A 19,939-nucleotide genomic window follows, 5' to 3' on the forward strand; every position below is an offset into this window, starting at 1 on the left:
GCAGCTTTTTTAGAACCTGTCCTGGAACTAGCTCTTGTGGACCAGGCTGGCCTCGAACTCACAGAGATCCGCCTGCCTCTGCCTCCCGAGTGCTGGGATTAAAGGCGTGCGCCAAGTGGTGAGCAGTTTTAAGGGTTCTTTTTACTCGTCCAGTTAAAGACGTGCCAGATGACTAAAGCGGTGAGGACCTCAAAGCAAACGATTTACGCACCTGTAGCTAGTCATTCATTGGCATACCCCTTTCTTTTCTTTAAAAATATCTTTTAATTCATTAACGAGGTGAGGTTTACCGAGAATGATTCAAGTCGCTCTAATGACTACAGGCCGACCACACAGTCCAACTTATCCCGGGGACAAAGGTCGTGGTGCTGGTCCCTTTGGTCAATCAATGCACGTGGCACGCCCTTGCTTACAAACAAACAGCACGCCGAAGCGCATGCGCCATTGGCCTAGCTGGCCTCAGGGGCGGAGCTTCTCATAGACCCAGGGCGCGTGCGCTGAAGTCTCTACTAACGCTCTGCAGCGGCTGTGGCGATTAAGCTTTCGTCAGGGCAGCCGCGTGGTCCTGGGTGAGTGTTCGGCAATCGGACTGAAGGTCAGGTGGGGGTGCCTGCGTCTCGGGCTCCCCATGTGGCCGTGGCCTTCTGGCCTCCTGCCGCGGAGCTCACCGGAGCCAGCGGTGGTTTCTCCAGCCCTCGGGCCGGTTGTCTTCCGGCGGGCTCCCCGCAGCCGGAAGTGACGCGTGCGCACGCGCCCACCTGCGCGGCGGCGGGCGGGCAGGGGGCTGTGGTGGCGCCAGTGCAGCCCCTGGTTTTGTGAATGGGGCCCCGCGTGCAAGGCCAGCAGGGCACTGTCGGGTCAGGCACTGACGGGTCTGGATTACGATAAAGGCTTCCCTTGAGAGTCGGGGTGGTGCATGCTCGGTACTTGCCCGGTGCTTGCCCGGCGCCTTCGGCACTGATGCTAAGTTGAGTGGGAGGGATTGAGATGTGAATGCCGTGACCTGGATTCCCTCGTGTGTCATCTTCCCTGCTGTCGCCCTCTTAAAAGTGCTCGTCGTTTTTCTCCTGACCAGGTCCTATAACCTGTTTTTGCTAAACCACCGCCTTAGACTTAGCACCACGCTGCTCTTTCTCCATTATCCATCCATACAGCGGTCTAACTCGTTTTTTACGAGTATTAATTGGGTCCCGCCGTTGTCACCCATCTTAAAACTCTTTGAGAACCATTTCAGTGCACACTTGAAATAAAACCTCTTTTCAAGCTTGTTTCCCCCCCCACCCCCCAGACCTTTGTGACTTGGTCCTTTTTGCTTGCCCATTCTCAAAACCTTGCTTACAAGTAGCTCTCCAATTCCGAATCCAGCTCAATAGTGGCGACAGAAACTCCGAGACACAACTCTTATTTTCCCAGCCTTCAATGTCTTGGATGTATCTGAAGCGATTCTTAAAGATTTACAGAGCAAGGGAGACTATATTCAGCTGTCTAACTTGGTTACAAATAAATTCTCACTGTGTTCCAGCCTCTTTCCAATTATCTCATTGCAAGATACTAACTCTGCTTTTGACCTGGAATAAATCCTATTCATTCTTTAGGATGTTGCTTTGTCAGAGGCCACTCCGCCTCACACCCACCTTCACAGTTTCACTTGGTCTCTTTTACTGTAGAGGTCTGTGCTTTCTTTTTATAGCCATCACCACATTTGCACCTATATATATCTATACTAATGTCATTCTTTTTTTTTTTTTTTAAAAAAAAAGCCTGACCTCCCAAGAGACAGCTCTGCACAGAGGAACCAGTGTGCTGAATGCGTGGTATGATTGAGTAGGTAGCAGTTTGTTAGTGGATGATTTATCTCACCTCTGAAACTTTTAACACTTGGGTCAAAGCCTTCAAGTTACACCCCCTCCACTTGCTCTTCTGGCTGTAGTGAGAAGCTGAATGGCCTTTTGCCCTGTTCTAATCCCTTTCTGACTAAAAATAAAAGAAAATTAAAAATCCCACCCCACCATGAACACCAGGCTGTTACTTCAATTTCTCTTCTTGGCATCTTCATTTTTTTTTTTACTCATTTGTTCTACTGCTCCTACTCTGAACACCCAAGAATTGACATTTCCCCAAGGCCTGCTTATAAATGAGGAGGGAACTGTGCAGTGCTGGAAGTGTTGGCCGTCCATAATTTTGGAAAGCGCACACCAGCAGTATTCGTTTCTTATCACCAGCTGTCTTTACAGGCATTTGTTCCGGACTCACTCTTCCCTCATCCCCACCCCAGCCGTGACTGAGGAAACATCTAGTCTTCTTCCTGATGGAGTTCTTTTCTTGGTAGTCCACCTCAGCTCACCTTCGCATCTGTAGACTTAGTCACATCAGGGATCACTCTCCAGCCCCAGGCAGGTAAGCATGCCCTGTGCCTTCTGGCCGCTTCTACTCGGGTTTCTGTTCAGGTCATCCGCTTGTGTTCTCTCCAGACCCATCATGCTATGTTGTCTTCACTTTCCAGCAAACCATTGCATTCGTTATTTTACCACGCTTTCTCCCTTATGTAGCCGAGGCCTTTAAAGGGTAGGTTGCCTCCCTGTGGCCTTAGCCTTGTTGCCTGCTGCTGACCTCAGACAATCTGGGTTTTAGTTTTGGTGTCTGTTGCTTTTCACTGATTTCTTCGTTTTTGTTTCTTGTTTTTTAAATTATGTATGTATATATACATACATATACACACACACATAATTTTAAAAATATGTATATATACACATAATTCAAAATACACACACACACATATATATGTATACATGTATGTATGAATATTGAAATCACAAGAACACCTTGAAAAGAAGCAGACAGGAAGCTGGAAGCAGAGTCTGTTGCAAGACACAACAGTGATACACCATGTGGTCTGAATGCAAATCTGAGTTCACGGGTGAAGGGCTGGGCAGATGTGGACACAGTTCTAAGAGCAAGCAGCCCCAGAAGTCTCAAAGCTCCGACAGGTGCCAGAGATCATTGCTGAGGATGGTAAGAAGAAACTAACACTGGAGACTGAATAATAGAAGTTAACATCAAATGGAGAATATTCTTCCTGTTAGGGACTTTGTGATTGTGTTCAGAGGGAAGGTCGCCCTCCAACAGAGGGGTGACATTCTGGTTCAGAGCCTTGTAAGAGCTGGAATTCAAGATAAACATACTCAGAGCTTAAAGAAGCTTTTTTTCATCTTTTATGTATAAAGGAATTTATTTTTAAGTTAAAATATGTCAGTTAAACCAAAATTATCAATAACGTTATTATAGTCAAAGATAAGTTAATAAATAAAATTTTGAGGAAACTGATGATTTTTAAACAGAATAAAGTAATGATTAAGAGAAATGAATTGAGTAGATTGCATAAAGAAAGAGAATTCAGTAGATTAGGACACTGGCAGCTCATTGGTGATTCTAGTAAAAGAAGTTTCTGGTTGGGCATGGTGGCACACACTGTAATCTCAGCAATTAAGAGGTTGAAGTAGGAGGACAGTGAGTTCAGGGCCAGCCTGAAATATATATGTGTGTGTGTGTATGTATATGGTACATATATCATGTATAATATATATAATATCTTGCTTATGGGAATACTATATACATTCCCATTTGAAAGTCATGATTTTGTATATTATATACATATAATTTGAATATTTATACAATTTAAAAACCATGATTTATATATACACATACATATATATATATTGTGTGTGTGTGTGTGTGTGTGTGTGATGAGTTGCCCAGGCCATGCTTTCATTTTGGGCCCCTCTTTAAATTTGTCTTCCTTTCAGCAGATATTGAGTGTCCCTCATATTAATCTATGACCAGGGATTCAATGCCAGAGATGAGTTCATCTCTGGTATTGTTCTGTCCTAGAGAAAGTGTATGGGTCCCTTTCCGAGCTCATGTGGTGTCCACTCCATTCTCCCACCAACTGACTCGTACTCTTTGGCTTCTCCAGTAAGTATGAGCCACCAAAGGCAGAGGCTACTCAGTTGTCGGCATTATTATATGCTAGTGTTTGGTCTCTGGGATTTTTTTTTTCCATGAAGAATGAGTGGGTTGTACTTGTGGGAGCAGAATTTATGATCATGTCTTAGAAATAAAGTTTGAGTGCCTAAAGAAAGTTTGTTAGTCTTTCTACAGCTAAATAGAAAACATGACTGCTCCTTGATTGTTTGCTTGTTTGTTTTTTCTTTTCAATTATTAGATCTTGGAGTTACAGACAGTTCTGAGCTGCCATGTGGATGCTGGAACTTGAGCTGGGTCCTCTGGAAGAGCAGTTACTGCTCTTAATCACTGAGCCCTCTCTTCAGCCCCCTTGTTTTTTTTTTTTTAATGTATTTATTTGGTGTTATACCAGTAATCCAGTGACTGTGTTCTCTTGTGTGCGGTTCCTGAATCTGTGATAAGATGTGAGAGATCATTTTCCCCTTCCCCTCTGAAGTATCCTCTAGCTAGAGAATGGGTCCTTTCCATGCACACAGATGCACAGACACGTTTCTCTCAAAATAGACACAGTCCTGCTACATTCATGGCTTTGCCATTTTGCATGGCTTGTATTTATACTGTAGAAACTAGCTGATACCTTCATGTCACCCTGGGTGTTCTTGGACCTGTGTATGAGCAGAGACAGTCTCTGTCCATAACTCACACCTCCTTGATGTGACGATGAGATAAAGCAGAGCATGTTTTGATGAAACTGCACTTTGAATTTGATTCTTGTCAAGCTAGTGGTATGTGGTCCAGTCCTCTCTTAATGATGCTGGCCAGTGACAGCGAGCTGCATTTCCTAGCCAGTCACATGATGATGGGGTGAGCAACTGAAACCAGCTGAAATAAACTGAAAATAGTGTTTTGTGTTTATCTAGGATAAATGTCTAGAACTGGACTTGCTGGGCAAAAGTTAGGTACATCTGAACTTTTGACTGGTATTTCTGAGTTGTCTTTGAGAAGGCCTTGACTATAACCCACTAACAGCATGCCAAGTGCATTAACTTGCTTATATTAGTGTCTGTTGTGCCAGCCCACCTGATGGGTGAGGTTGTGCATTGAAATGGAGTTATTTTTTAAATTTGTATTAAATTTTTTTGAAATACTGTGTATTTTGATACTATTTTCCCCTCTTTTAGCTCTTCCAGATCATCCCTACCTCTTTACCCTCCCAACCTCATATTGTTTTTCTCTCTTTAAAATAGTAAAACCAAAGGGGCTGGAGAGATGGCTCAGAGGGTAAGAGCATTGCCTGTTCTTCCAAAGGTCCTGAGTTTAATTCCCAGCAACTACATGGTAGCTCAACAACCATCTGTAATGAGGTCTGGCGCCTTCTTCTGGCCTGCGGGCATACACACAGACAGAATATTGTATACATAATAAATTTAAAAAAAAGTAAAACCAAGAAAACCAGCAAAAGTCAAAATAGACAAACTAACAAAAAATCAGTAAGGCAAACAATAACAGGACAAAACAAAAGTACACAAAAACCATGGAGTTTGCCTTGTGTTTGTTAGCGACCCTTGGGCATGGGGCCTGGCCTGCAATGTGGCTGATGGACCAATGCCACTGCATTGCAGAAAACTGAGTTTCCCCTTCCTAGCAGGTATTGTTGCTAGGAGCTTCTTGGTTAGAGACTTGTTCCTACTTCCGCTTCTTAGAGCTGGGATTTTCGTCTGGCTTTGACCTGTGTGGGTCTTGTGCTGTCGGTTTTCGAGTTCATTTGTATGTCCTCTTGTGTCTGAGTCGTCTACCACCTCTGACCCGTACAGCCTGTCCTCTTCTTCCACATAGATCTCTGAGCCTTGAGGGCAGAGATTTGATAGACTCTGAAATGAAGTTCTTTTTTGAGGGTGTTTTGCTTAGCCTTTGAGATTCTGATATGTCCCTTTACTGGGTGGCTGTTGAGTTGAGAAGTTTCTGTTGTCATTCCCCAGAAGTTCTCACTTACTGATGCTGTGCAGCGCTGTTGGCCATGCCACTCTGACATAAAGCATCCACACACTGCCCAGCAAAAGTGCTAACTGGGTCATTTCACCCGTCTTAGAACATCCTGTGAGTCAGGTGGTGGTGGCGCACACCTTTAATCCCAGCACTTGGGAGGCAGAGGCAGGCAGATCTCTGAGTTTGAGTGAAGCCAGCCTGGACCACAAGAGCTAGTTCTAGGACAACTAGGGCTGTTACACAGAGAAACCCTGTCTCGAAAAACTGGAAAAAAAAAAAAAAAAAACACCCCGTGGTTGACTCAGAATTGGGCTGCTGACCTCAGTCGCTGCCCCTGTGTCTTCTGCTGCTGCTGGTATTGTGTTTTGGTTAGCTTTTCTTGTTTATCATCATTTGTACTCTTTAAAGAAATTAATACTTAGAAACATGAACTTATTTAATTGAAAGATTATTGTTTTGAGAAATTGTGCTTTTAACATACTTAAATTGTATACTGATCAATTCTACATAACCAAAAGGCTTATCAGTGTTTTCCTTGTCCTTTTAGGTAGTTTGTAGAGGATGCCCCATGAGGAAATCCCAAACTCACCTCAACCCCAGGGGCAAGACTGTTCCCCAAGTCAGCATGTCAGCACCATCGAAGACATGCCAGTTGGACAGGAGAGTGGTGGGGACACCGAGGCTGGGGAGTGCCTCTCTACGTCCTGTGAGTCTGGGCCTTCCACATCTGCTGAAGCTTGTGTGTTGGCAGCCACGAGGCGAGGGGCACCCCTGCTCCACATTGATCGGCACCAGATTCCCGCGGTGGAGCCCAGTGCTCAGGCCCTGGAGCTCCAGGGCCTGGGTGTGGATGTGTACGACCAGGCGGTCCTGGAGCAGGGCGTGCTTCAGCAGGTGGACAGTGCGATGCACGAGGCCAGCCGTGTGGCCCAGGTTGCCGACGCGGAGAAGGAGTACCAGTCAGTCCTGGATGACCTCATGTGAGTGTGGGCCTTCTTTTCAGAGTTTGCGTTGAAATATGACAGGGAGATTTAGGTAATAGAAAGCTGAGATTTGTAGAACCTTTTGTTTGGGAAACAGTTGGTTAGAGCAGCCCTTGATTTGACTTTTGAGCTCCTCCTGCCCCTCTTCAGGAACAACATTGCTTATAGGTAGGCGCTCAGATCACGCTAAGTCCTGTCCTTACCTAGGGTCCTGAAGAGGAAGGCTGCTCTCAGGAGACACGCATGGGAGTTTCACACTTGAGATCCCGGGAACCCTTGTCACTCAAAATTGCCTTTCTCTTGCTCCTATGTAGAGTTTGTAGTTCACTGTTCCCAAACTTAATGTTTTTTTTGACAATTTTTCATATTTTCATTTATAAAAATACTGAGAATAAATTCCCTGCCCTTTATTTCCTTTGTCCTATTGGCTCTAAGGAAAGATTCAGTCCTGTGGAGACTTCGCTTGTGTTGTAGAGGAGAAAGGCGTGGGTTCTGCTGAGTGAAGTACTCTGGTGGGAAAAGGTGGTAGGCCAGCCTGGGGAGAGGCCAAGGGCTGGGTGGAGGAGAAGGTTGCTTGTTTGTCCCAGCTGCCCGGCTAGCTTAGCTCCGAAATAACCACACACAAACTGTATTAATTAAATCACTGCTTTGCCTATTAGCTCTAGCTTCTTGTTGGCTAACTCTTACATCTTAACTTAACCCATTTTTAATAATCTATGCATCACCACGAGGTTGTGGCCTACTAGCAAAGTTTTAGTACATCTGTCTCTGGCAGCGGATCTATGGCGTCCCCTTTCCGCCTTCCTTCTCCCAGCCTGCCATTTAGTTTTCCCTGCCTACCTAAATTCTGTCTCCTTTCAACAGGCCAAGGCAGTTTCTTTATTCATTAATGGTAATCAGAGCACACAGAGGGGACTCCCACATCAGCTGGGAGGTGGTGGAGTGTGGCGTTCACTTACCCTCCTGGGTGATGTCTAGGTAGGGTCAGACATAGAAGCAGGAGCAGCTAAGGACTGGCCTGGGTGGCGGAAAGGGCAACCCCAGTGCATGGCTGGGGAAGGAGGCAGGCGGGTGAGCGTGATAGTGGTGTTACCCAGCTGGGGAGGCTATGATAGACTTCTGTAGATGCTTAAAAGACGTGCTTTCTGTTAACAGCTCCTTAATAGGTTCTTTCATCTTTGTTTGATGTGTTTTAGTTGAAATCATTATTATTATGATTTAATTTTGGCCCCTTGAGTAGCGTGTCTTCTTGCTTTGTGTTTTGAAACCTTTAATGTTCAGTGTGTGGCCATCTTGGAACTGTGTCCATTCTGTAGAGGGGTCAGAGAATGCTGGGGAGTTACTGCCCCAGATGGCTAGTGACTTGTATTGTTACCCTGAAATCTGCAAAGAACACAGACAACAAATTATGAGGTTGGTTTTCTCTTTTAAAAGTTAGAAGCAGCAGTTCTGTAGCACTTTAGAAGCAGTGAATTTTCAGTTGTTATTTCCTCTGCGATCATGAAGCTTCCTGTCACAGCAGAGAAATTCCATTTTCACACAGATAATTGACTCACTTCAGGAAAATGGTTAAGGAATTTTAGGGTTTGTTAGACTTTGGGAGGAATCTCATCTTTATGAATTTCTTCATATATAAAAGAAAACTTAGACTGTGTTCTGTTCTTACCCCGCTGTCGTGAATAAAGCAGACACTGAAAATATGCTTTTAGAAGAGTGAGTTTGCAGACGGACACGAGCGGATGTACACCACCCAGAGAGCAACATTAGTACTTAGGCTGTGCTTCCAATCCATCTGTGGCTATTAAGAATGCATTCTGCTTTAGTTTTGTTTATGTTTCAGATCATAAGAAGTAAAATAGATACATTTTTACCATTTTCTCTACGCTATGAAAATATTACCATGGAGAAAAACAGGCAATTCTTCTTATTTTTTCAGGTCATGTACAACATCCTTGAGGCAAATCAATAAAATTATAGAGCAACTTAGCCCTCAAGCTGCCACCAACAGAGATGTCAACAGGAAACTAGATTCTGTAAAACGGCAGAAGTATAACAAGGTGATGCTAAATGATATACTAAGTACTATATGTAAAAAAAAGTTACAATTCAAGATCAGTTTAGGAAGTATTCTGAAGAGTATGTGTTATGTGAAACAATATTAGAAAATAAATTTTAAAAAAGATTTATTTCTGAGTGTATGGATGTTTTGCTTGCATTTATGTTTGTGCACCATGTGTGTTCCTGGTGCCTGAAAAGGCCAGAAAAGGCATTGGATCCCTTGTAACTTGAATTATAGATAGTTGTGAGCTACCATATGGGTGCTGGGGTCTGAGCCCAGGTCATCTGTAACAGTAGTAATGGCTCTTAATCTCTGAGCCACCTCTTTAGCCCCACAATAGAAACATCCGGGGTGCCTTTTATACATGCGATCCGTCAGCTCTGCTATCTAGTATTTTATTAACCCATACATACAGACACATATCCATGTATGTACATACGTGTTTGTGGGCAGTTCTCTTGTGGTTCTGCGTATTTCCTCTCTTCTTTTGTAGTCTCCCTGTCACCATTCCAGACTCTGACTGGGATCTGGCCTCTTGCTCAGTCCATTCATTTTGTTTGCTTACCAGAGAGTCTTCGCTTTGTTTTCTGCGGTGCAGCCGTCACCACTCACAGGCCCCATCTCTACTTTGGGTTTAGTCAGCACAGCCACTTCAGGGCCTTTAGAGGCAAAGAACTCAAGAGTAGGAAGGATCAGTTACCTATGATCCTGCTTTTCAGAGGCTTGAAACTTTGATGAGCAGGATTTGTATACGACCTTGTGAAGGTTGGAATTTTCTGGGGTTTGTTTACCACCTTGTGAAAATTCACGGCAGTAACTAGGAATGGCTGACACTGGTGGTTTCTGTTCTTGTCTTGCAGGCGATTTACTGTAGCACATGAAATACTTGTGCTTTAAGTTCCTTGTGAAGGCTGTGTGTAGACTCAGTTCGTGTGGCCTTCCTTTTATTTTTCATGTACTAATTCATTATTTCACCCACATGTCAGAGCCAACGGTGGTAGTTCAGTGCAGAGTTTTCATAAATCAGAAAGGGGGCATTTGGCTTCCTGTGGGTTGAGATTTTTAGGGGTAGAGAGAACCAAACTTTAGGTGACTGGGTCATGGTATGACCTAGTTATGTGAAGAGGGCGCCCAGAGGACATTTGCACCTCCTGGTTTAGTGTACTCGATCTCAGTGCTCAGGCCCAAGGGTGAGGGCGGCCTGTGGGCGTGGCTGACTGCCCAAGACTGTGCAAGGCCCTTGTGCTGCGGCACACTGGAAGTTGCTCAGATAAAGCTCTCTAGTGATGTCACCATGTATGGTTTCTGTTTCATGTTTATTTTACTCTTGATTAAAGTTTTAACACTTGTGGTGCAATCTTTTATATTTAACAATAAATCACTGTATTTTATGTCTTGCATTTGGGGTTTACCATTCAAGGAACAACAGCTAAAAAAGATAACTGCAAAACAGAAACGTCTTCAGGCCATCCTTGGAGGGACCGGGGCCCAAGTGGAACTGGATCCTGCCAGCCTGGAGGAGGAAGATGCAGGTGAGGATGCTGGGGACAGCTTGCCATGCTCTTAAATGATGCTTGGTGCCTGTATTCAGTGGGAGTCTTTTTCTGAGGTTTGAGAGTAACACATTGCTTTCCTTAGTGTTGGATGGGACTGGGGAAATCTTGTCCTTTTGTAGAACCAGAGCTCTTAAGTGACACAAGCATTTTAGAGACTGAAATAAAATGTTTAACCCAGTTCTCTGGCAGTTCCTGACGCACATTTAGTGTTAGGCTTAACACACTGGAAATTTAAACATTCTTGTACATGAAACTTGATAAAGAAAACTAGCATTGTGCTTAAGTTCATTCTGTAGCCCCAGCATCACAGTCAGTCAGCCTCTGTGGATGCTCTCACTGTCAGCATCACAGTCAGCCTCTGTGGATGCTCTCACTGTCAGCATCACAGTCAGCCTCTGTGGATGCTCTCACTGTCAGCATCACAGTCAGCCTCTGTGGATGCTCTCACTGTCAGCATTGTCAGACCATAGCCAGGATTCCTTTAAAGTACTCTTCAGGATTGTTGTGCTTTGGAAAATCTCTTGGGAAAATATACAAACTCTGGAACTAAATGTTTATTCTTTGTATCTGTATTACACACTGTTGGCTGTTGCTAGGGACGTGCCTGTTTGAAATGTAAAGTGAAGCATCTTAGACTTTAGCTGGTGAAGCAAACATTTCTGTTATTCTCTGAAACATTTTCTTCATGTAGGTTGATGTGAAGACTGTAACAATGAGCAACAGAAAAAAAATAAATAAATGTGCCTTCCTCCCCCATCTCTCTTAAAACAAGATCTCACTGTGTAGCCCAGACTAGCCTCAAAACTGTGACGCATGGCTTTAGATTTGCTTTTGAAGTTCAGTTTGTATGATCCATCGGTCCAACTTTGGTGCTTTCTGTCACTTGGGCACTAGCTTTCCCACTAGTAAAGGAACTCACTTCCTGTCCATTTGTCTAACGCCGGTTGTTCTTTAGTTCTGTTGATGCTTCAGTAAAGCTTGGTGCAGAGTTCTTAGATACCTCCCCAAATCCTGAAGTCTCTTCACCTCTGTCGAGCTTAGCCTATTGACAGCAACTGGTGTTGCCCGTATCCCGGCTTCTTCTCTGCCCTCTGGTTAGTTCTTGCTAGTTATTTGGTTGGCTTATCCAACAGCATCTTAAGCGCTGAGATTGCTAGAACTTGTTTAGTGCTCCTTTTCTGCTTCCTCCCCCTGGGCATCTCATTCGTTCCCCATGGGTTTTGCAGACACCTAGGATCAGATGTGTTATGAATCTGTAGCCCCCTTTTTTTCTGGCCTCTGGTTCCCAGGATACTTCTCCACCTGACCAGTGGCCATTCCTGCAGTCTAGTTCCTCTCTTTGTCCTTTGCCCTGTCTGAGTGTCCAGACTTTGGGGCCCAGCTCTGTATTGCTGGGTGTGGACCTCTCAGCCCCTCATGGGTCAGGGAAGTGTGCTGCCCACATGCTTCCCTGAGACTTCCACATAGTGACTCCGAGGGTTAAGAAGCAGTCCTTCCCTGGATGCAGGGCGATGAGGACAGACTGGCTTTGCCAGTGTGATCTGGAGATACCAGACATGCTTGCTCGCCTTCTCCTGTTCAGCAGCTTACTGGGCATTGCAGGAATAGAAGAAAGGAAGCTTGAGGGTGCTCCAGGAATACGAGCAATTTCTGTTACTTGATCTGGATGCTGATATATGACTGTAGATCTTGTGAAACTTAGGATTTGCGTACTCTGATGTATATTTTATTTCAGTGCAAGGTTAGTAAAAACTGTCTGTGGTGACAATGGCCCAGTAGGTCTTTTATTTTTCAATTACATGATAAGTATTTTGCTGGAGATCAGCTTCAGTTAGAGGGCTGTTTCTGGGTGACTATACTTGGCATATCTTCATGTTTAGTTCATCTTTACATGTTCATCCAGTAGCTCTGTGTGTGTGTGTGTGTGTGTGTGTGCGCGTGCGCGTGCGTGTATGCTCATGTGTGCGCGCACTCTCGTGTGTGCATGTGGAGACCAGAGAGGCTATCAGGACTTCCCACTGTCATTCTCTACCTTATTTCTTGAGACAGGGTTTCTCATTGAACCCGGCCGGAGCTTGCTGGTCCAGCTTGGCTGGCTAGGCACTGAGCCTGCAAGATCCTCTTGCCTCCGCCCTGATGTTGGAATTACAGCACTTTGTGACCATGCCTGGTTTTGCATGGGAACTGAGCAGCTAAACTTACGTCCTCATGTTTTCACAGCAAGCCATCTTCCCAGCTCTCTGATGGACCTTTCTGCACTGAGGGAATCTCTTTTTTTGGTCAGTGTGCTGGCCATTGGTCACATCTAGCTATTGATCACTCATATTGCAACTGTGGAATGCATTGTTCCCGTATCTGAAGTGATCCAGGCGTGTGCCAACTGTGTCCTGTGGACCACATGTGTCTGAGGATGGCTGTGAATGCAGCTCAGCACATTTGTAACTGGCAGTGCCCTGTGGCAGTGTCAGCGGGTAGACAGTTTGAATCAGGAGGCTGGTGGTGATGCACAGGCAGCACAGAGTTAGCACTTCATGTCTGTGCTAGGCGTGCTGATTCCTGAACTGAGGTCCATCTGAGTGTTGGCCAGAGCACGGATACGGAAACATGGGGATCATTTCTCATGGACTACTTCTTAACTGGTAAGGAAACACAGCTAGGATTGTTTATTTATAACCAACAATGTGGAGATAAGCCTGCCTTTGTACAGAGAATGTGACTATAACTGATACATTCTTATTCAGATTCAAAGTTAGACAAAAGAACTAGTGTATAGTGAGGTGAACATTTAATGTATTTATGAGGTGTGATATTTCAATGATACATATTGTATAGTCTGTAAATTAGGTTAAACATAGCTGTGTTCTCAGCATTTATCATTTTTTTCTATGGTGAAAGCATCTGGAACCCTTATTGCAGCCATGGAAACACAGAGTAGTTATTGTCTCTGTACTCCTCTCTGTGGAGCGGCACCACAGACTTCTGCGTCTTTTTAACTGATGTCCTCAGCCCCGATAGTCACCATCCTGCTCTCCACATCTGTGAGATCAGCTCTGCCACATTCCACATGTGAGGGAGAGCATTCTGAGCCTCTTTTTCTAGACCTGGCCTGTTTCATTTTGCAGTCTCCAGTTCTATGTTGTCCCAGGTGTAATGATTTCTTCATCTAGTAAACGGCTGCAGAATGTTCCATGGTGCACGCGTACCACAGTTACACGTGTCACACTTGGGGCAAGTTCCTGGGAAATTACCTTTTTAAGCAGGAATATATTCTATGTGGGTTGTAAATGCCATAGTAATCTTTACTCTGTGTTTCATTCCACTGATAGATTTTGTGAGTTTTTGGAAGTTCTTACTGTCTGAATGAGTGATTGCCCTTTGAGAGTTTTACTCGAATCTTCATTGTTTACCTTTCAGAGCCAGGGCCATCATGTCTTGGCAGTATGCTCATGCCTGCCCAGGAGGCCGCCTGGGAAGAGCTGATCCGCACTGGCCAGATGACACCGTTTGGTACCCCAGCCCCTCAGAAACAGGAGAAAAAGCCTAGAAAAATAATGCTCAATGAAGTATCAGGCTTTGAAAAATATTTGGCAGACCAAGCACAACTGTCTTTTGAAAGGAAGAAACGAGGGGCTAACAGAAGAGTAGCTAGAAAAAACATGGTCGCATCTGAGTCAAGCGCAGGATCAAATGAGACCAAACCAGACCAGAGAAACCAAGGCCTCTGCCAAGCAGATAAGCGTTTGAAGAAGCGTATCCAGAAGCTCCAGAAGAGGGCGCTGCAGTTCCAGGGGAAAGTGGGGTTGCCACGGGGCAAGAAACCTCTGGAGCCTGCGGTGAGGCTGGAGGCAGAGGAAGACACTGATGAGGAGCAGTCTGGGTCCTTTCCCTCTGATGGGGAGGAGGAAGAGCAAGAGGAGGAGGAAGGGGTGGCCAATCTGTCTTCCGATGACATCAGCTATGAACTGAAGCCTCTGCGGAAGGGCCAAAAACGCCAGAAGAAAACCCCAGTGCAGGAGGTTGATGATGACTTTATCCCAAGTTCTGGGGAAGAAGATGACGCTCTGGAAGCAAGAGGAGGCGGTCGCAAGGTAGCGAGGTGCCCAGACGATGGTGATGAAGATTATTATAAGCAGCGGATAAGGTTAGTGTGCAGGGGCTTGTGCCACTTACAGGTCTTTGGAAGACCTTAGCATTCTAGATCCATATTGCACTAGACACCCACATGTTCAGAAGCTGGACTTGCAGCCTTAGCTCGTGAGAATCTCAACATGACTCCTTAGTGGAGCTGGCCCCAAAGACGTCAGAGTCTTTATTCTAATTTAGAGGCACATCTGGGATGAGGAGCCGAGGGGAAGGCTGGGCAAGAGCTGAGAGGACCGACATGAGCTGCATGTCTTGGTGTGGTCACCCTGCAGGAAGCGCCAGGAGAGAAAAGGTGGTGCTGTGCCTTTGGTTTTTCTTCTTTATGAGGTAGGATATTTATTTTAGAGAAATTCCCTTCAGGAAAAGCTGAAGCTAGCACTGTGGCGTGTGAGCGAATGTGCTCTCCCGTTATCCCCCCTTAGCTGTCTGAGAGTCATAGTACAGACGAGGCAGTGCTGAAGACACTGTGTGCACAGCACGGTCCCCAGCTGCTGAGGCTGAGTTGGCTTTTACCTTCAGGACTTTGTCAGCAACTGGTGCATGGAGTTACAGTTGCCATATCTGGGCAGTTTCTGTGATCCAGGAAAAGCTCTCCACACACGACAGGCACAGTGTTTCCCCGTGAGCTCTGTAGGAAGTCTGCAGAGGTCAGAGGAGAGAAGGAACCACAGTACTCTGAAAATACTTACTATCGGGATGGCTTTGGCAAGTCAACAGTGCTTTTATTTTCAAAAAAATAAGAGAGGAGACCTAATTGATGGTGTTTCCAGTAGATTCACATTTGGCCATCCCCGGGGGATACTGACCTGATTTTCTTTAGATCAGAATCGCATAAACTCTAGTCCAAGATCCACATACACTGCATAACCTTTTCAGAATTTATTTTTCTTTAAGACGGGTTTCTCTGTGTAACCACCCTGGCTGTCCTAGAACTCACTTTGTAGACCAGCCTAACTTCCAACTCACAGAGAATGACCTGCCTCTGCCCCCGAGTGCTGGCATTAAAGGTGTGTGCTGCCATGCCCAGTTTCTTGGAAATCACTGGCCCAGTGACACGCCATTCTAGTAGCTTGTTGTACGGTAGTACATTGATGGGGAGGGCCTGTGTTTTCATTTCCCACTGTGACTATAGTTAGTGTGCACACCTAATAGCTGCAGTGTTGAGGGATATTGCTCGATACTTTTAAGAGTGAATGGTGTCAGTCTTTACTGTAGAAAATTAATAAAAGTGTTAATCATAACGTATTGATTATAAGTGGAGCAATATATAGCCTTCTCATTAAACTGGGTCAATATTAAATGTATTTTAAACATAGCAATTTATTTTGATTGAATTTTAAATATGGATATAGTTTAATTTCATGGCAATAAGTTTTTCTTAATAATGTTAAGATTGTAAAACAATTTATTATTTCCAAAGCCATATCTTGATCCATTTTTTGCTAAACTTACAGTATAATCTCAGATGAATTTTAGAAATATCAATAACTCTTAATTGCCACCAAAATATGATAGCTCTTAAAATTTTATAGCTAGTTATTAAGGCTGTTAAACTGCAGATATACACATTGAAATGTTTATATTACATCTCCTTTGGTGCTCTTTTGATTGGGGGATGTTAAAAGAAAATAAAATGCTAAGTATTGAGAAGCATATTAATGTTTGAAATTTGCCAGTCACCGAATTCTGTTATGTGTTACTGATCTTTTTAGACAGATTGGATTGTAGTAGTAGTCCTTGGATTGAAAAAGAGCTTCAGGGTTGCTATTCATAGAATGACTAGAATGATCAGAATAAATCCATAGTTTCCAGTATAGAAAGCATTTTTTTAAAGTGGTTAAAGTTTAGGCATATGTAACCAGTCTAAAAACTTTATACAGAACCTAACAAGTACATGTTGGTTATAGCCTGCTGATTACAATGCTCTTTTATTGTTGGATGTGAGGGTGGGAAGCTCTTAGAATGAGCGTCCCAGGCCGGAGGCTCTCGGCTTGAGAGGCACAAGCTTTTCACTAGCTCCGGGCTCATCTTTACCTTGTCTGTGTTTAGTGCAGGGTTCTCCACCTTCCCAATGCTGCGACCCTTTAATACAGTGGTTCTCAGCCTTCCTAACGCTGCGACCCTTTAATACAGTGGTTCTCAACATTTCCAATGCTGTGACGCTTTAATACCATGGTTTTCAACCTTCCCAATGCTGCGTCCCTTTAATACAGTGGTTCTCAGCCTTCCTAACCCTGCAACCTTTTAATACAGTGGTTCTCAGCCTTCCCAACGCTGAGACCCTTTAATACAGTGGTTCTCAACCTTCCCAGTGCTGCGACCCTTTAATACAGTGGTTCTCAGCCTTCCCAACGCTGAGATCCTTTAATACAGTCCTCATGTTGTGAATTCACCCCTAAAATTATTTTGTTGCTACTTCATAACTGATTTGCTACTGTTATGAATCATAATGAAAATACCTGATATGCAGAATGCGTGCCCTCCACCCCCTGTGAGAGGGTTGTTGGACCCCCAAAGGGTGGTGACCCATAGGTTTTGAGCCACTGGTTTAGTGTGATGCTCTGGAGGAGTCCAGCGTGCCATTCTACAGCTGACCTTCCCTGGACAACAGCAGTCATACTCCTCCTTTCTCCAGCTAGCCCCAAGCCCTCAGCTTAGCCTTAGATGTTCTAACCATTTGTAAACTGTCTACGTTGTCCCTTCTGTGTGTTTCTTATTCCTTCATGCGCTGAGATCCTCCGGTGGGACCCAGGAGCTATTGTAGATCATATCTCTGAATTTCCTAAGCAGATGCTTCAGACTTGATGTGCGTGGGCTCTTACTACTGCTGGATGTGTGCACGTATCCATTAGCATTGCTTTTCTTAGCATGATGCTGGCGCTTCAGCAATCTCCAAGCTAACTAGACTTCCTGGAGCTAATACACAGTCCACGCTTTAGTTATCTCTGCCCTGGCAAGATGCAGATCTGCTTGTCTAGTCAAGGGTGGAAGCTAGGACCGAATAAGTAACCTTTCCCAGCACGGCAGCTAGGCCAGCTGTGCCTGTGCCTGGCACTTGGCTACCTGGGTGTTGTGTGCTCACTTCCCTTTTGTGACGTGAGGTCAGCCCCATTGCTTGGTCTTTGTTTTCACATGCTAATGCATGTCTGCACCCTGTGACCGGCTTTGAGGATTACTGGCAAGGAGTCCACAGGCTGTGTGTTAGTGGCTGTGAACAGAAGCATGTCCTAACTAAGTATGCGGGGAGCAGTGCACTCAGATCAGAATGGAGGGCCTTTCTGGAGGAGGGGCATTGCAGCACAGGGCCTTGTCTATTCTCTAGCCCACACACGCTGGCATGGTCCTTGTGGTCTGTGTTAAATTTGCCTCTGAATCTCGGATTTGCACTGGAAAGGAAACAGTTCGTGACAGCGACTTTAGGAAATTCAACCCAACACTCTTATCCCTCAGGGACCTTACTCAGTTAAGCCAGACCCTTGATTACGCCACAGAAAAACATTTGAGGACAAGTCAGAGAAACAAACTTAGCATGTTTAGAGCGAAGGCAAGGGGTAGTACACACTTCACATTCCGGCATGACAGACAGATGGTTAGCAAGAGCATTAAGTACCTGAGACATGGATTTGGGCTCTCAGTAGAGGGGAGCACTTAGGTGTCTTTATAGTTTTTATGTATGTGATTGTGTGGCTTTCTAAATTATAGAAAGGATATAATTAAAGTTTAATTAAAGTTCAAAGGATATAATTAAAGTTTAGTTTAAAAAATAAGTCAAAAGATAAGAATTGGTTTACTTATTTATCGTTAAGAATTTTTTTTTTTTTTGGTTTTTCGAGACAGGGTTTCTCTGTGGCTTTAAAGCCTGTCCTGGAACTAGCTCTTGTAGACCAGGCTGGTCTCGAACTCACAGAGATCCACCTGCCTCTGCCTCCCAAGTGCTGGGATTAAAGGCGTGCGCCACCACCGCCCGGCTCGTTAAGAATTTCTATTTGTAAATGAGGTCATACTGTAGTTTGATGAGGTTTTGTGTTTAAGGATGAGAGAGGAGTTAATGCTGCAGACATCCTGACCTTGAGGAAGCTCATCTTTTTTGTTATTGTAATGTCTGGTTAGCATCTTTAGGAAACGCAGAGTTTCCTCCGCGGTATTCTTGGTTCTGCCAGTGTTGACATCCTTAACTGTCAGCCAGCAGGCAGGACGGCTGAGATCCTAGCCTGAGGGCCTTCTTTCCCTTCCCATGTCCTTGTAGTTTGCTTTCTTTCTATTCTGTCTCACTGTGTGCTTTGGAGGCTGACAGGTCCTTAGGGTCTGATTTGTGTTGCCTTAGAGATGTGGGTGATGCTGGTGGTCTGTGGAGAGGCCTGGCATCCGAGCTCTCCCCGTCAGGACAGAAACTCAGCATCACCTGGACCTGCCAGCTCCAGCTTCTGGGCATGGTTGTCTGTTTTCCCGGCTGGGGAAGACTATCAGAATCCCTCAGCGATGTCCATCCTGGCTCCACTGGGTGAGGAAGGGACGTCAGCAGCGTTCCTATTGGCTCTTTAGCCTTGAGATGGTAAAACAGAGGTGCTCCTGGCTTTGGCCTTCTTCCCCAGTCGCGGTCAGCACTGCTCAGATAGGGCCGCGATGCATGGGTTTCCAATGAGTTTTTTCTCTTGGTTCCTGTGAGTGGGTAGGGTGAGCATTCATCATTCAGCTTTCATTCATAGCCAGCTCCTCTTTCTTCTGACTCTGGCCAGCTGTGATTCAAGTTGCTAAGTGGACTGCCTGTATGTCCTTAGTAAGGAGCAGGCCCCGGAGCAGCTCAGTAGCACACAGACTGGGCTGCAGAACCCCTGGAGATGACTGTGCAGGTCTGGCATGGGAATCCCGCCCAGAAGCTTGCCCGGGTGGGATGTGACTCCGTCTGAGCTGGAGACTGCTGAGCTTTGTATGTTGGCTGCTGTTGCCCTTCCGAGACCGCAGCTTTTGGCCGATTTGATTTTCCTGAACTCCTTCCTGTGTGCCTTGATAATTGTGCTTATGTAAGAGAGGGCCTGGGGCAGAGAAGAGTCACCACCTTTGAGGCCACTGGAAAAAAATTGATGAGGACATTGGGGTCTGAGGTGCAGTGCTTTCTCTGTTCAGCCAAAGCCATATGGCGTTGCTTTTGAGATAGCCCTCCTCCAGCCCTCACCTTCAGGTAGTTAAATAAGGAGAGGCCAGAAACGTACTGTCTCAAGTGATGGTCTCCTCAGGCCGTGAGGCACACT

At 45.1% G+C, this 19,939-nt stretch overlaps 1 protein-coding gene across 6 annotated transcripts in view; it reads left to right on the top strand.

The window, feature by feature from the left end:
* The first annotated feature begins 470 nt into the window (after positions 1-470).
* The window catches only part of Ercc6 (ERCC excision repair 6, chromatin remodeling factor), a 74,727-nt gene continuing 55,258 nt past the window's right edge, over positions 471-19,939 (top strand). The window contains exons 1-6 of one of the 6 annotated variants that reach the window (XM_038348831.1): positions 471-569; positions 2,223-2,397; positions 6,497-6,929; positions 8,869-8,989; positions 10,412-10,523; positions 13,962-14,688. In XM_038348831.1, coding sequence (XP_038204759.1) covers positions 6,511-6,929; positions 8,869-8,989; positions 10,412-10,523; positions 13,962-14,688 — 1,379 coding nt within the window. In that variant the 5' untranslated portion in view covers positions 471-569; positions 2,223-2,397; positions 6,497-6,510. Of the gene's footprint in view, positions 570-1,057; positions 1,076-1,808; positions 1,825-2,222; positions 2,398-6,496; positions 6,930-8,868; positions 8,990-10,411; positions 10,524-12,882; positions 13,187-13,961; positions 14,689-19,939 lie in introns of those variants that run through there. The other 5 variants (XM_038348832.1, XM_038348834.1, XM_038348833.1 and 2 more) reach the window with 5 other exon arrangements.

This window comes from Arvicola amphibius, chromosome 12 (assembly GCF_903992535.2).
Source record: "Arvicola amphibius chromosome 12, mArvAmp1.2, whole genome shotgun sequence".
NCBI lineage: Eukaryota > Metazoa > Chordata > Mammalia > Rodentia > Cricetidae > Arvicola > Arvicola amphibius.